General features: G+C 47.5%; 5 protein-coding genes across 5 annotated transcripts; 3 read left to right on the forward strand and 2 right to left on the reverse strand.

The window, feature by feature from the left end:
• Positions 1-34: 34 nt before the first annotated feature.
• T069G_10444 (corA-like mg2+ transporter protein domain-containing protein) lies at positions 35-4,644 on the forward strand (the record flags this gene model as incomplete). Its single annotated transcript, XM_056177654.1, has 5 exons — positions 35-624; positions 680-719; positions 769-2,082; positions 2,140-3,171; positions 3,229-4,644. 5 exons carry the CDS (start codon positions 35-37, stop codon positions 4,642-4,644), a joined length of 4,392 nt encoding a protein of 1,463 aa, XP_056023944.1.
• A 1,224-nt stretch (positions 4,645-5,868) lies between these two features.
• Positions 5,869-6,483, forward strand: T069G_10445 (uncharacterized protein; the record flags this gene model as incomplete). Its single annotated transcript, XM_056177655.1, has 2 exons — positions 5,869-6,194; positions 6,267-6,483. The coding sequence occupies 2 exons, from the start codon at positions 5,869-5,871 to the stop codon at positions 6,481-6,483; spliced, it is 543 nt and encodes a 180-aa protein (XP_056023945.1).
• A 403-nt stretch (positions 6,484-6,886) lies between these two features.
• T069G_10446 (uncharacterized protein) lies at positions 6,887-7,707 on the reverse strand (the record flags this gene model as incomplete). Its single annotated transcript, XM_056177656.1, has 2 exons — positions 6,887-7,050; positions 7,134-7,707. The coding sequence occupies 2 exons, from the start codon at positions 7,705-7,707 to the stop codon at positions 6,887-6,889; spliced, it is 738 nt and encodes a 245-aa protein (XP_056023946.1).
• A 1,458-nt stretch (positions 7,708-9,165) lies between these two features.
• Positions 9,166-11,527, reverse strand: T069G_10447 (flavin-binding monooxygenase-like domain-containing protein; the record flags this gene model as incomplete). The annotated part of the gene is made up of 3 exons (XM_056177657.1): positions 9,166-10,659; positions 10,713-11,443; positions 11,503-11,527. 3 exons carry the CDS (start codon positions 11,525-11,527, stop codon positions 9,166-9,168), a joined length of 2,250 nt encoding a protein of 749 aa, XP_056023947.1.
• A 1,039-nt stretch (positions 11,528-12,566) lies between these two features.
• Positions 12,567-13,428, forward strand: T069G_10448 (NAD(P)H-binding domain-containing protein; the record flags this gene model as incomplete). The annotated part of the gene is made up of 3 exons (XM_056177658.1): positions 12,567-12,828; positions 12,890-13,266; positions 13,312-13,428. 3 exons carry the CDS (start codon positions 12,567-12,569, stop codon positions 13,426-13,428), a joined length of 756 nt encoding a protein of 251 aa, XP_056023948.1.
• Between the last annotated feature and the right edge of the window lie 269 nt (positions 13,429-13,697).

Below are 13,697 nucleotides of genomic sequence, written 5' to 3' on the forward strand. Positions count from 1 at the left end.
TTTTTGTATGCCAAGTGCATCCATTCTTACAAAAATGGAAACTCACTCTCCCAGCATTTATACGCAAAATAACCAAGATCCTGACCTTGGAGTTACTTCTACCGACGGTAGTCATGCTAATGACGCGAGTGACAATTTTTTGCAACATGGAAGTCACAACGTGCATTATATACAAGATACTGATGACGAGGATGACAAACGCTCTTATGACTCTCGAAGTGTGGACCCGAATCGTGGTCAACGTGCACCCACTGATCCTCTTGACGAAACACCACGGTCTTTGTCGCCTTTTGATCATGGCCTGAATATTCTTTCGCAGACTATCGATGCAACTGGAGAGACTACTGAATCATTCTTTCAGGGACAAATGGCCCACGAAGCTGAAAATGAGGGACTGTCCATCAGTATCCCTTTGGCATCGGACTACAGAGGTTCCATCAATAGTGCTTCTCAGGCCCCATACTGGGACGAAAGAAATGCATATATTAAGGGATTCATGAAGAAACTACAGACGTTTGAGAATCTCGAATATTCCGTCAATGATGCGGGACAAGAGGAGGTCTCTCGCCAAGAGGGACCTCCAACGCACGACGAATCTCGCAACTCGATGCAGACCAAATGGCTGTGAGATATTCGCCTTCCTAAACACTCTGATGGACACTACTAAGATAATTTTTAGTCATTTACAAAGTGCCACGATGGATCTCGATGTCTTACAAGTAAGATATAAACAGCTGAAACAACTGACCATAGCTAATCGGGATGCAGCAATTCGTTATGGAGTGTCACTTGATCGGCGACGACGTTAAAACTGTTACGATAGAACTCGTCGAGAGAGCCGGCAAAAAATATCGACGACATTCTGAAACAGGATCCTACATTGAACCCGGCTCTGTATTGAGAGGCATCGGCAATTATTCTCAGCAAAATTCGCTTTCGTCAAAAACTCGCCCAACCGTTCCGGTTGTTTTTGTTGCCTCGCCCTATTTGAGGCTACGTCCTTTAAAAGGGCATCAAGACGGGGGAAATCGAGGCGACCATCACCCCCAAACACTTCTACAGAACCTCTATGGGTTTGATGTTACTCCGAATCGCGATAAGACTCAAATTATTCGCAAAATTGGGAACGGTTCACAGCTGGACAATGCACTCCATGTGAACCAAATATGGTGTCTTCTAATTGGTCCTACCCTTTTGATCACCATGTCAGACCATACAACCGAAGAACTCTTGGACGGAACGATTGGAAAGCGAAGTCTGGGATATGAACCGCCAATCAAGATTAAGATCATTGACGATAAGCAAAAACATCATGATATTGCCGTATCATCAAGTATTACATGGGTTGATCTTTTCAAAATTACAATGGATGCCGTTCAGAACAAGAGATCTGATTTCCCCAAGTATGATCTGCTCGATGAGAACAAAGTCATCATCACTGCCGAAAGATGGATTGAGATTGCGAGCTCACGGAACCTGCGAAAATCACCATTTTATACAATTTATCTTACCCTAAGACCAAATAGTGCAAATCCAAGTAAAGATCGGCTCTTTTTGGAGTACAGCAGATATGATGCTTCCAGTATATTGAACGAAATGCCAACAAAGGATCGACGCAGCGACGCATTCTCTGGACTGGTGGGATCTTCTAAGAAGGAGTCCTCTAAACACGAATCAGCAGACCAGCTTACCTCCAACACCGCTTCCGCTCCACTCTTTCTGTATCAAGATGGTACTGGTTTTATTGTGTCTTCTCCAGATCCGCAAGATCCTGATGAGCTATACGACACTGGCACAGACCCTTTGGGTATTATCCCGCAATCACACCGAAGTGAATCGGTTGAAGGCGCAAACACAACAATGCCACTAGGAATTAACAACTCTCCAAATGACAGAGAGGCACCGGAGGCTTCTTCCACTGGTAATTTCACCAGCTTAATTGATGATATTGCAGGTAACATTACAGACATTGACGGAACCATTGGTCTTCCGGAGACGAATAAACACAATATAAATCACAAAAAAATACGACACAAGAAGATGCAGCCTGGTGCAGAAATATCCGTTGAAACTTACTCTTCTGTGAGTTTCACACCCTACGCTCTAACGAAGGCTGTCTCACATTCAAGTTCTTCATAGGTCCAGGAAGATGACCCCAACGCAAGTAACGATTTGTTTTTAAAACAACTATTCATCCATAAGCAACGTCAAAGTCAAAGTCAAGGATCAATTCCTTCCTTTGCGTCAGGCGCGAATGCGGAATCGATTAGCTCTCGGCGCGACAGTTTGAGAACTTACCACACGCACCAACACACCGACTCCCAATATCGCCTACCGTCACCTATTATCACCAATCTCAACTCGGAATATCCTCGAAAACCGAGTATTGTGGAAGATGACAAAAATTGGGACCGAAGACATGCATTGAAAGCTAAGAGTACGAACTCGGGCAGCGCATCTCATTCCCACCATCGGAGGCGCAATACTTTCATCAAACAGACACCAGTTGCTTCCATCACAAGCGACTTGGCCGGCGATAAATACACTACTACTAATGTACAAGGATCCAGACTTGGGAAAATAGTTCCGTTTTTCCTATGGGGACCTTGCATCCCAACGAGCTCCAGCTCATTGCGAAGCGCCAAAGAGGCAGACATGATCAAGCTTCTTGATGAAGCCGACGAAGTAATTTCTAACAGCCAAGTAGGCAAGTCTTACTATGTCAAAGTTCCAAAGCTCACAGAAGAGGAATTTCTTTCTCGACAAGATATTCCGAATGGAGGCTTCCAAGAAGATGACATAAGTATTGTGAAAGAGAGTCCTACTTATCGCAACGTTGACCAAACGGCCGCTGAAAATACAGTGAAAGACAACACTCTGCCGAATACCGTGTCTAAAGTTGATCACGCCGGCGGAAATACCCACCAGGAAATGGAGGGGGTTGAGAAGAACAACACTGGTTCAGAAATAACGTTGCCTGCTGTGGTACAAGACGGTGTCGCTAGGAAGCAAGCGCAATCGTTGGGTATTTTCAGCCCTGATAAAGAGTTGATGGAACAGCTTGTCACAGTCAGCCGGCAGATTCTGTGGTCGTTTTTGCCAAAGACGGGCAGCTCAACAGTGCATCCTCTCCTGAAACGGTTTTGGGGTTGCATGGATATAATTCGCCGAGTAAGACTACACTATTCCATCATCTCTTCATTCGTTATTGACACAAGTGGCGTGTAGCAACTTATCTGGGAAGAGAGTGAACGTGAGCCTCACGATGTACCAACATACATCATTCGCGACTTTTCTGCGAATCTTCAAAGAACAAGCAGAAGCCAATCTCCAAACTCTCAAAAGACACTCTTGGCCAAATGCGGAGATTGTAAGGGGGGAAAACATTACTCGTCGGCAGAAGAGGCACTGAATCATTTCCACGATGAGCATTTCGATTGCCACCACCGAGGGGAAAGGCCGTACGACGATCCGTGTTACTCATGGCTGCATCGTATTTGGCACTCGCATTATCCGGTGCGAAATGATCGAAATAGTCTACTTCGCAACGGACAAGAGTTTGAAAGAGAACTCTCCGAGCTTGCACTTCACCTGAATGAGCTGCACACTATGGTGACATCCAAAGAAGATGACTCAATGGGTGATCTAGCGATAAGACCACCGTTACCTAAACATATCTTTTACGCTTTCCAAAAGATTGTTCAAGTATTTGTCCTTCGAGCAAAGAGACTATCTTTGATGACGAGAATAAAGGCATCCTCGGGAAGTGATCTATCAAAGATTTCGGATAAGATCAACGAGCTGCAGGTATTGGAGAAGACTGCAAAGGACCGGATGTTGGATCTGTTGGATCATGCCAAGAGAGACATATTCTTGTCTGGCAATACGTCCAGTGACATCGAAAGACCCCAACCTCAGGCCGTTGGGGCAGAATTCTTGGCCTTGGCTTTTATCTGCAAGAGCCACAACTTACCATTCGAAGCTAAAACCTCAAATCCACGCCGCAACAATAATACTCTCAAGGTGTATAAACGTTACGCTTCCAAGCTTCATTATCAGGCCAATCAGCGTCCCCAAAAGCGAGTTTTTCTAGACATTCGCGATCTGGAAGAAGAGCTCGATGCTTTGAACGCTTTGCTAAACCACCAAAAAGAGTGCCTGCATAGATTCGCAAAGTCCATTTCGCCCGATACCCTTCGCCTTACTACCATGACAAGAGTCGCGCAGAATCGCGTCGAAAAGGCGTACCAAGACAACCATCTACGGCAACTCGACATACGAATACAAGAAGTACAGAACATGAAGACGCGGTCAAAGTTTTTAAAAGAACAGGTGAAGCAGACCATTGAAATCATGGAAGAAGACCACGGAAAAGCCATCAGAGTCTTTACCATTGTAACCCTGTTCTTCTTACCTCTGTCTTTTGTTTCAAGCTTCATGGGCATGAACACAGCCGATGTGAGAAATATGCATTACAAGCAAGGGCTATTCTGGGCAACGGGAATACCGGTTACCCTCTTCGTGCTGACACTGGCCTGCATCTACGGGTACAAGGGCGATGAAATCCGTGACTGGGCAATGCAGCTATCACTCTGTTCAAAAGATAAAAAACTGCAGCTGCCAGTGGACGGGGAGACGGAGTAGGAGAAGATTACTGTAACGTGCGCGATGTGACCTGTCTCCCTAGCACCAAGAAGCCTCGACGAGCTGCACACCACAGGAGGCTCAAGTCAAAACTGCCGCATGGTGACGAGGGCGGTCATGGGAGCAGAGAACAGGGAGACGATATTGTGCCTCTGGCACGTGAGGTGCGCTGAATAGCTTGACTCTTTTGAAGCAAATCAGTGGGAGTGAAAAGGTGTAGGTGACGTGGTTTCTCCGCGACTGGCGCAACTGATGGTTTACCGATCTGCTTTGCTGTGATTCGACTTGTGTCTCTTTAGCTCGTCCGTAGTCAATAATACAATTTCTTGGCTAATAGATTGGTCGCGAGTTACAAAAATAGAATAACACGGCATCGTGTCTTTACGTGGCGTGAACCAGGTATTCAGCCGCAGCTAATAGTGGACATGAGTCCAGTCCCTTGCACTCGTCTCAGATCGCTAGGACTCGTGAGTCCTTGAGGAGGAGTCAACGCTCAAGCTTCATATTCCGGGGTAACTTACTTAGTCTCATCATCATTGACGTCAAATTCCCTGGCAAACTTTGTGTGCCTGGATGCTAAAGGCAGCCAGATCATCTAGCACGAAGCCACGTTTTCCCCCTCCACGGCAGCCATGCTGAAGCATGGCCGCACACCAATCAATCACACCACATCCATGTAAACAAACCACATCTCACGGGATCTACAGCCATCACTTGAGCAGCTACAGGGATCAACAGGCACCCGCAAGTCCTCGATCGCTGCCTGACTTAGCGGCCACAAGTGTCAAAATGCAGCGAAGCCTCCACTAAAGACGCGATGGCCAGCCACCCAGGCCCTTGCAAATGGAGCTGCCTTGCAGTTTTTAACACGTTTGACGTTGTGCAGCAGCTCTGCATAGCCCGATCAGCGATCCGTTGTTTCGGCTCCCCGTCACCTGAGGCGGCTCGTATTTTTGGGGCCTGGCATTAGTTCACACTTGGACTGTCTCTTCTATGATTATTTGTTTTGGTGGCCGTGCCGCCCTGGCTTAGACCAAGGCATTCACTAACACGACCGAGGCAGCCATCAAATACATAAACAAAACATTCATGATCCAGCCATCTCATAGTAACATACCTTCACTCTAATATCTTCCTATAATCCCCTGATTTCTCCTATTTCCTCGGTAAAGCAATCATCTCACTGGTTTTCTTCTCCTCACCCTTTCTCCCGACTGTTCCGCCATGAGCTCCACCATCACGAAATGCAGCTCCGATATCAACCGCGGCCCCTCGGAAACGGAAACCGACATGATGGAAAGCAAACATGAGCCGCGGGCTTCATTCCTCAGCCTACCGACGGAAATTCACCTACAAATCTCAAAACTCCTGATATATCCCGATGCGCTCTCTCTCAAATACACCAACCGGTATTTCCACAGCTTCGTCGACACCGACGTCGACCTCAAGGTGGAGTGGCTCATTGAGCGGCGCCGTCTTCATCTAGAATGTCCAAACAACGGGCGCTGTGATTTGGGCACGGATTTGCGATTCTGCAGAGGCAGTGTAGCGTATGTCACACTCACTCAATTTTCTCATTGAATCAGAGACATATTTGTAAGCGGGATGCTGATCTGAAACAGGCTACTCATGAAGCGCCGGCGAGAGCACATTGAGTGCGAATCACGGCCTGGCTTGGGATGCATCATCTACGGAACGCCCACTTGTCCCAATCGCCGACGAGGCATGAAGGCATGGCAGCGCTGGCTTGAAACCAAGTTTACCATTGAGCTGCGGTGGGTGCTGGTGGCTTTACTTGTTGCTTTGTGTGGCTGGGTCTGCACCATCTTGGTGAATTAATTGCTGCTGCTGGAGACGCTGCGCTGGATCGCTGTCTGTACCATAAACGACTACAAATACCTAATGTTTAATGTCACAGTTGTATGAATAAGGGATCTCGAGGGTTAATATATAATAAAAATATGATTCTTACAAAATATCACAGAGACACAAAGGCTGAAACAGAATTACCACGACTCCTACTCTCAATACCGATAACCACACACAAACGCAGCCAGCGCGTTGCTCTCTATCCGAACAGCTTCCATGCCAAGCCACGTAACCCATATAAAGTAACGACAGTTAGTGATCTACACTAATCTAACCGTGCCCAATTCGTCGACAAATAGACAAGAAAATGAAGGAAACCTTACTCTCCGTGAGCTAATAGTGAAACACGTATTCTATAGCTCTTGGATACTTGTCAACGTCTCGGCTTGATGCCCTCTCTTAGCCCAATTATGAAGGGCATCTCTGCTCTTGCGTGTGATAGGTCACAGTGCTTTTTAGCTTCTTCCAGATTCTTTCGATTAAGCCCATGTCGTAAAGATCTCTGAAGATATTTGAGACCACGCTTGGCGAAGTAATCTATAATACCCTCTTTTTTTCCTAGAAAACTGCCTGTAAGAATGAATTGGTTATAAATTAGGGACGTGAGTCTTTGAACTTACCTAACAGCCCTTCATTATCCTTCTGGGGGCGACCCTTCAGCGCCTTGTCAATGAGTCTCCCGTAATGACCCTCCACCCAGTTGACGATTTCCCCTAGATGTAGCCGCTCTTCTCCATTCAAATACAAGCTAGGGATGTTGCAAAGCATATCGTTTTCTCCGTGCTCTTGGGAGAGGCTGATGTCCTGGCAAGTGCCGTCATCATTTCTCTGGTACCTGGTTGCCATGATGCATGCAAATTGATAGTGATAAAAAGCATTGCGAAACGAGACCAGTCTATCCTCAGTTCGTTTATCCCCTATCTTCCCACCATCCGTTGTGGACATGCCTGGATTGAACTGGAATCTTGACTTCAGAAATTTCCCAACCAATGGCTTAATGACATCTCTGTGAAAAGTGGACATTTCCTCCAGGTCGGATTCATCAATCGAGCTGGCCAATTTCTTTCCCTGGTCAGGACGGGAGACGTCGCTGCGAGAGCGGTCCCTGAAGCGGTTAATGCAAACGTGCTTTTCAACATCGTAGCGTCCCGTCTCGGAGTTACGTTTGGCGGCATCAACGACAAGTTTTGCCATACGAGGACCGGCTGGACCTAGTTCATTAAGTAGGGTCGTTTTAAGGCGGTCTTGACTCCATGTTGGTCTTAACAAAGCTTGGCATGACTTGAAGATGTCCATTAGTCAAATAGTGGGATTTGTAGAGCAGAGCTGGTGGTAGTTTGCTGTCTCGCAAGACAATGTCTGGCAACTCAAGGCAAGCAATTATTGGCGCCGTAAGGCAGATATATATTTATTTACAGACGGCCACTTCTCTCACCACATCTGATGTTTATCCCAATCTGCTTGATTTACCAACACATGTCTCGCCACAGCCGAATTACTTTTGAACCATCACATGCCGTTGAACATCATACAATAAATAGCCGCCATGAACATCTCACGGCCAATTATTCGTGTTTTCGAATTGAGATATCCGACATTGAATGCGCTCCGTCGACACGATGTTCAATCCCAGCCATAAAGACAAAGAACGCTTTTACTGTTCATTGATCAATTCAATCATCCTTTCAACAAAGTATTTAGATCATTCGGCGTCTTGAAGACTTGGCCACCATGTCTCGCCAACCTATCACATCTCTTTTCCCATTGTTCCATCAAGCCACTTCATCTCGCTCATCATGTGCTCCGCTCAAGTAATGAAGCCCGCTTGGACTCCTGCCCAAAGCGCAGCGTTAATCAATTCTTTTTCCCCATGTATTTCTCTCTCAGATCAAAGAAAGCACAGCCATCATGTGAACATCCCTTGCTCCATCCACAATGCGCACAAAGACCGCTCTTCAGCCAATCATGACAACAAGTACCGCCCAGAAATCTCTCCAAGCCATCCATCCCAACCAACAGACGGCCTTGCATCCATTGCCATGAAAAAATTGCATGAACTTGAAATGTCACTCCAATCTCTTCAGAGCCTCCATTCCATGCTCAAAGCCCAGCACGCAGCTCAGCGTGAATCCACTTACAAGCCAAAATGGCCAATCCCATGGCCTCCCACACTAGGCGCCGCGTACAAGTCGTATAAGAAAGACGATGACACTTGGCGCCCTTTGAGAAGGCACTTTGCTACCCATTGTTCTCGATATCGTGACGTACAGCCTGGATCAACTGCATTCGTAGCAAGACTACGTATGGCCATAAGCCTAGGTGATGCAGCTAGGAGGTAATTTCATCCCCAAGATCCATCATTTGGAACCTCCATTGACCAAGCTCGCCATACTACAGCACAGCCAATGGTCGCCTTCAGTTCCTTGCCAAATATCCTGCCGCTTTTCCCAAGTACAGACAAGTTGGAACACACATCTTTGAAGGATCCCAAGCCATGCAAAGTGTTTACGAAGTTGTGATGGAGTTGGACCGGATGATAAACATGATGTCTTGCAGTGGATTATGATCGTCTAATTTTGAGTACCTGCTGTATCAAACGTTCGCACTAATCTCTAACCATGTCCATGTATCTCGCGGCGCCAAAATCAGCACTCATATCCGCTCATACGTGCCATGAATCGTATAATCCTTCTTCGGACCATTAACAGTATACTCTATACTCCATTTCTCCAAATTCACAGCCTTGAACGCAAAGTTGTACTTGACATTGTAGTAATCGTCAATGCAAAGATGTCCAGCCTTTGCCGCCCAGCCTTCCTTTTCGCGCTTCTCGTTGTCCTCGAGCGGGGGCGCTTCGAACTCGATTTCATGGAAGAGATAGTCTGCGCGCTTCTGGTCGTCTGGCTTGGCAAACCATACGCTGATGACATCTTTCTTAGAGTCGTATCGCCAGATGTATCGACGAGTCGCTTTGAATCCGAAACCAGCCGAGGTTTGGAATTCGCCGTCTTCGATATACAGATATTCCAGATCCTCTCCACCGCCATTCTCGTCGCAAGCATCGATGCTGTTTGGATCAGAGGCACACTGAAGGCCGTCCGACGTCCGTTCACGGAGCAGAAACTGGGCGGTGCCTACAAACTTGCCGCTCGGGTGGGAAGGAAGTCGACTGTTGAGATCGCGTTCAAGCCGCCATGTGCCAAGAAGGCTCCTGAAAACGCCTCGTGCGACGAAACGGGGAGTTGTGAGGCATTCGACAGCAACATCACGAGTCTGCTTTAACGATTTCTCGGCCTCGGCTTTTGCTTCAGGGCTATCGCTGGGTGACGGATATCGAGCGGGCGTGAGCGTATCGAGAGGAAGGTTATTGCGAGAGGTTGTCGGAGTCTTTGGCATGATGGATTCGTGCATTGGTATGGAAAGCGCTTCGGAAAATTCTTGCATGAGGTACATGTAGTCACCCATGGGGAACTGTGAAAGCCTAGGGTCATCTCGCAAGCTGAGTGTTCGCTTGATGGAGTCGTCTGTTTGGAGTTTTCGCTCCAGTGCCTCTAATTTCGAGCCAGTTTGGCCAGACCAAAGATCAGTAATGAATCGAGCATGCATTTGCATAACTCCCCAGTATGGGGATCGATAGAATCCAACAAATCCGAGATTTGGGACGTCTGGATGATGGGTGCCGTGGAACGCCAAGGCCAGCGCTTGGCTGAGGTGTTTTGGAGAGTGCTGGAGGGTGTTGAGAATATCCTTTGGTAGGAAATCGACACATGGAGAGGGATCAAAGCCTGTCGCAAGGACTACGGCAGCTATGTCATCGATCTGAGCCCCATGATCATCCAATGTGACCAGGTCGCCCTCCAGGGAAAGAACTTTGCCAAATGACAGAGTAATCATCCCGGATCTCACGAAATCGCTGTACCAATCGCTAACAGCCAGATATGCCGGTTGGTCTCTTTCCTGTTGGTTAGGCATCAGTAGAGAAGAGAATTGTTCTTGGTCACCGAGTGACGATTCAAAGATGGTGTGAACCATATTTGCATGCTCTTGGCTGATATGGCCCTGCGTATTCTCGAGTGGCCTGGGTCGGTTGTTGACGTTGTAAGAACCCAGATCTAAAGGTGCAAAGGGAGCTGCTGTAAACGTGGGCTAATGCATGTGAGTACGTTGGCAAGGCGTATGATAGGGGAAAATCAGCTTACCTCGGGGCTGGTGAAAAGAGGAAACACCCAGATAGGCCGCTGAATTGCATTGTAAATGGAGTATTTGTCGATTCCAGTAATTTCTGATTCTTCCGGGGAGTTGACGGCAGATGAGAGATGGCTCGCTATGGTGCCTGCAATCTCAACGCCGGACATTTGGCCTCCCACGATGAGAATCTTGCCTCCCTTCTCCTTGCCCTCTCCTAACAGACCCTTCAAATCGCGGTACTGGCTGCTGTGGATGATTGGAACGGACGTCTTTGCGTTTTTGAAGCATTCGGGAATGATGGGTTTGCCAAAGTATCCAGAAGCAACGATCAAGTAGTCAAAATCCCTCGCCTCTTCCTTGTCCCCCGACTGAATGTGGATTTTCCAGCCTTCTGTACCATCATCCCGCTTCTCTGCCTTTGCCACACGGCTCTTCAATCGAAGCTCGAAATCAGGATTGCCACTGAGGTATCTACTCCGATACTGCTCCAAGTACTTGCCAACCTGCCACGCGCGGGGGAATTGCGGCGCATCGTCTTCCCACGCCAAGTCGCTGAACTGAACAGTGTGTCTGCTCTGGTTCGCAACCATCAATGGATGTACTAGACGCCCTGAATCCGTCTTTGAGGTCGGCCACAGCCCTCCAATGGCGGCTTGACTGTCAAAGATGCTGACTTTGAAGTGTCCTTTGGGTGCATTGTGGAGGAGCGTCTTGGCCGCAACAAGACCAGAAGGCCCGGCGCCTGGGAGTCGTTAGAAGAGACTTCTGCGAATGAAAACTTTCCACTCTCATGTAACTAACCGACAATGCAAACAGACTTGGACATGACGCGACTGAGGCCCCTGTAGAAGCTGGATGTCATGTACGTACTTTGTGAAAAAGAGAGAATGAGTCTAGGGTGGGAGAATGAGGGGCAGCTGAAAGCCTTGTAAAAGATGCATCCACCCGATTGAGATCTGGAAAAAGTGTTTGTCAAATATGGAGTTGCGGGTTCGTTGAATATATAAATTTTAAAAGAAGAAACAAAGTCAGTGAGGTGAGCAGAAGTATTCGTAGTGCTGAGGACAGCAGATCTTGCGTATCTCGTGAGATTGGCGGCTACACAAGGAAAACAAAAATCAAGCTTCAGACTCAACAATAGTGCCGATCAGCGGCCCCCCTTGTCAGAATGCCGCTGAGATCAGAGGCTACTTTGCGTGCTGACATAAGACAGATTCATCATCTCTCAGTACATAAAAGGTTCAGCAGGTTGTTGTCCCAAAGATGGTTTTACGGTTTGCCACCTTGTATGACGCTTTGATAATACTGATGTTGGCTGGAATGTCAAAGCTTGAGCTACTGGATAACCTCATATTCTGTATTCATCTAGTGATGCTGATGCCAAGGTTGAGCCATCATCTTTTGCTTCATCACTAGAGTCATTATAAATCAACTTTTCTTTAACCTTGGGTATTGTCCCACCAATGTCAACAATAACATCTTTTAACACCTCGGTACTTAAAAACAAACTTTTATCTCCGCCAATGTCAGATTCTTCCATCAGCTTTCCATGCCCTCAATTCGGCTTTAAACAAATCCCTGCTGCTTCTGCCCCGCCCCCTCGCCCAAAAAAAGTGTCGTCATGCCCCTCCCTTGCGTGATCCTATTCGGATAGCTTCCTGAAGCTATCCGAGCCGTGGTGCATCCGGGTCTGTATCTACCAAGGTACTACAGGTATTTAATCAGCTCGAGAGCACTTCTAAGTTTGGTGTAGATTCGTTTGCTCCCTAGCTGCAGTAGACCGGTCTATTTACTGTAGGTTCTTAAATTAACTTCTCTTCATCGTAAATCGTTACTTGTACAGTACCATAAATACACTCCTCAAAATGGCTTCACCACACCACGTCCTCATCCTCGGCGGCCACGGCAAAATCGCCCAGCTTCTCACCCCACTGCTCCTCAAGCGCTCATGGACCGTCACCAGCGTGATCCGCAAACAAGAACAAGTGCCCGCCGTCGAAAAGCTCGGCGCCGGATTACCAGGCCGTCTCAGCGTCCTTGTCCGAAGCATCGAAGACGTCGATAGCCAAGAGAAGGCAGCGAGCATCTTGGACGAAGTCAACCCAGACTACGTCGCATGGAGTGCCGGTATGCAAATCAACTCGCAAACTTCTGTGCTTTCCACCCTTATTACTTACACTTCTGCTAGGTGCCGGTGGTAAATACGGCGCTGAAGGCACATACCGCATCGACCGTGACGCCGCAATCAACTTCATCAACGCCGCCGCCGCCAAACCCTCCATCAGCCGCTTCCTCCTCGTTTCCTACAACGGCTCCCGTCGCAAAGCAGCTCCCTGGTGGACAGCCAGCGAATGGGAAGACTACCACAAGAACATCAACTTTGGCGTACTAGCGACCTATTACCAAGCCAAGATCGCCGCCGACGAAGTCCTATACGAAGTTTCCAAGCAGAGCCCAACTTTGGTAGGCATTGACCTCCGCCCGGGCAGATTGACAGACGATCCCAAAGGAAATGTCACACTAGGTAGAAACAAGAACGTCAAAGGGGAAGTCCCTAGGGAAACTGTAGCTCATGTAGCTGATGCCATTCTTGCTGCTGATGGTGTCAAGAGCGGGTGGATAGATTTGCTGCAGGGCGATGATGATATCAACGAAGCTGTTGCCGCCGTAGTCCGTGATGGCGTTGATGCTGCTGAGGGCGAAGACATTTATGCAAAGTACGCGTAGAACTGCGCAATCAAATAGAGAAGGAATAAAAAATCAGGATCAAGTCGTAACATTATAATATTATTGCACATGGCTCCCTATCTGCTAGTTCAATATTATGAACCTACCAAGCATTGTAAAATCTGAGTGGAGAGGAGAATCTCGTCTCGCCAACATATATAGCTCCCCCACAAGCATCCATAACCACTTCCGTGCTGATGAAATGTGGAAAGAAAAAAAGAAAAAAGATATACTCCGATGTGCCTTCACTGGTCGGAAAGATAATCTCG

Source organism: Trichoderma breve (genome assembly GCF_028502605.1).
Source record: "Trichoderma breve strain T069 chromosome 7 map unlocalized scaffold00007, whole genome shotgun sequence".
Classification (NCBI taxonomy): domain Eukaryota; kingdom Fungi; phylum Ascomycota; class Sordariomycetes; order Hypocreales; family Hypocreaceae; genus Trichoderma; species Trichoderma breve.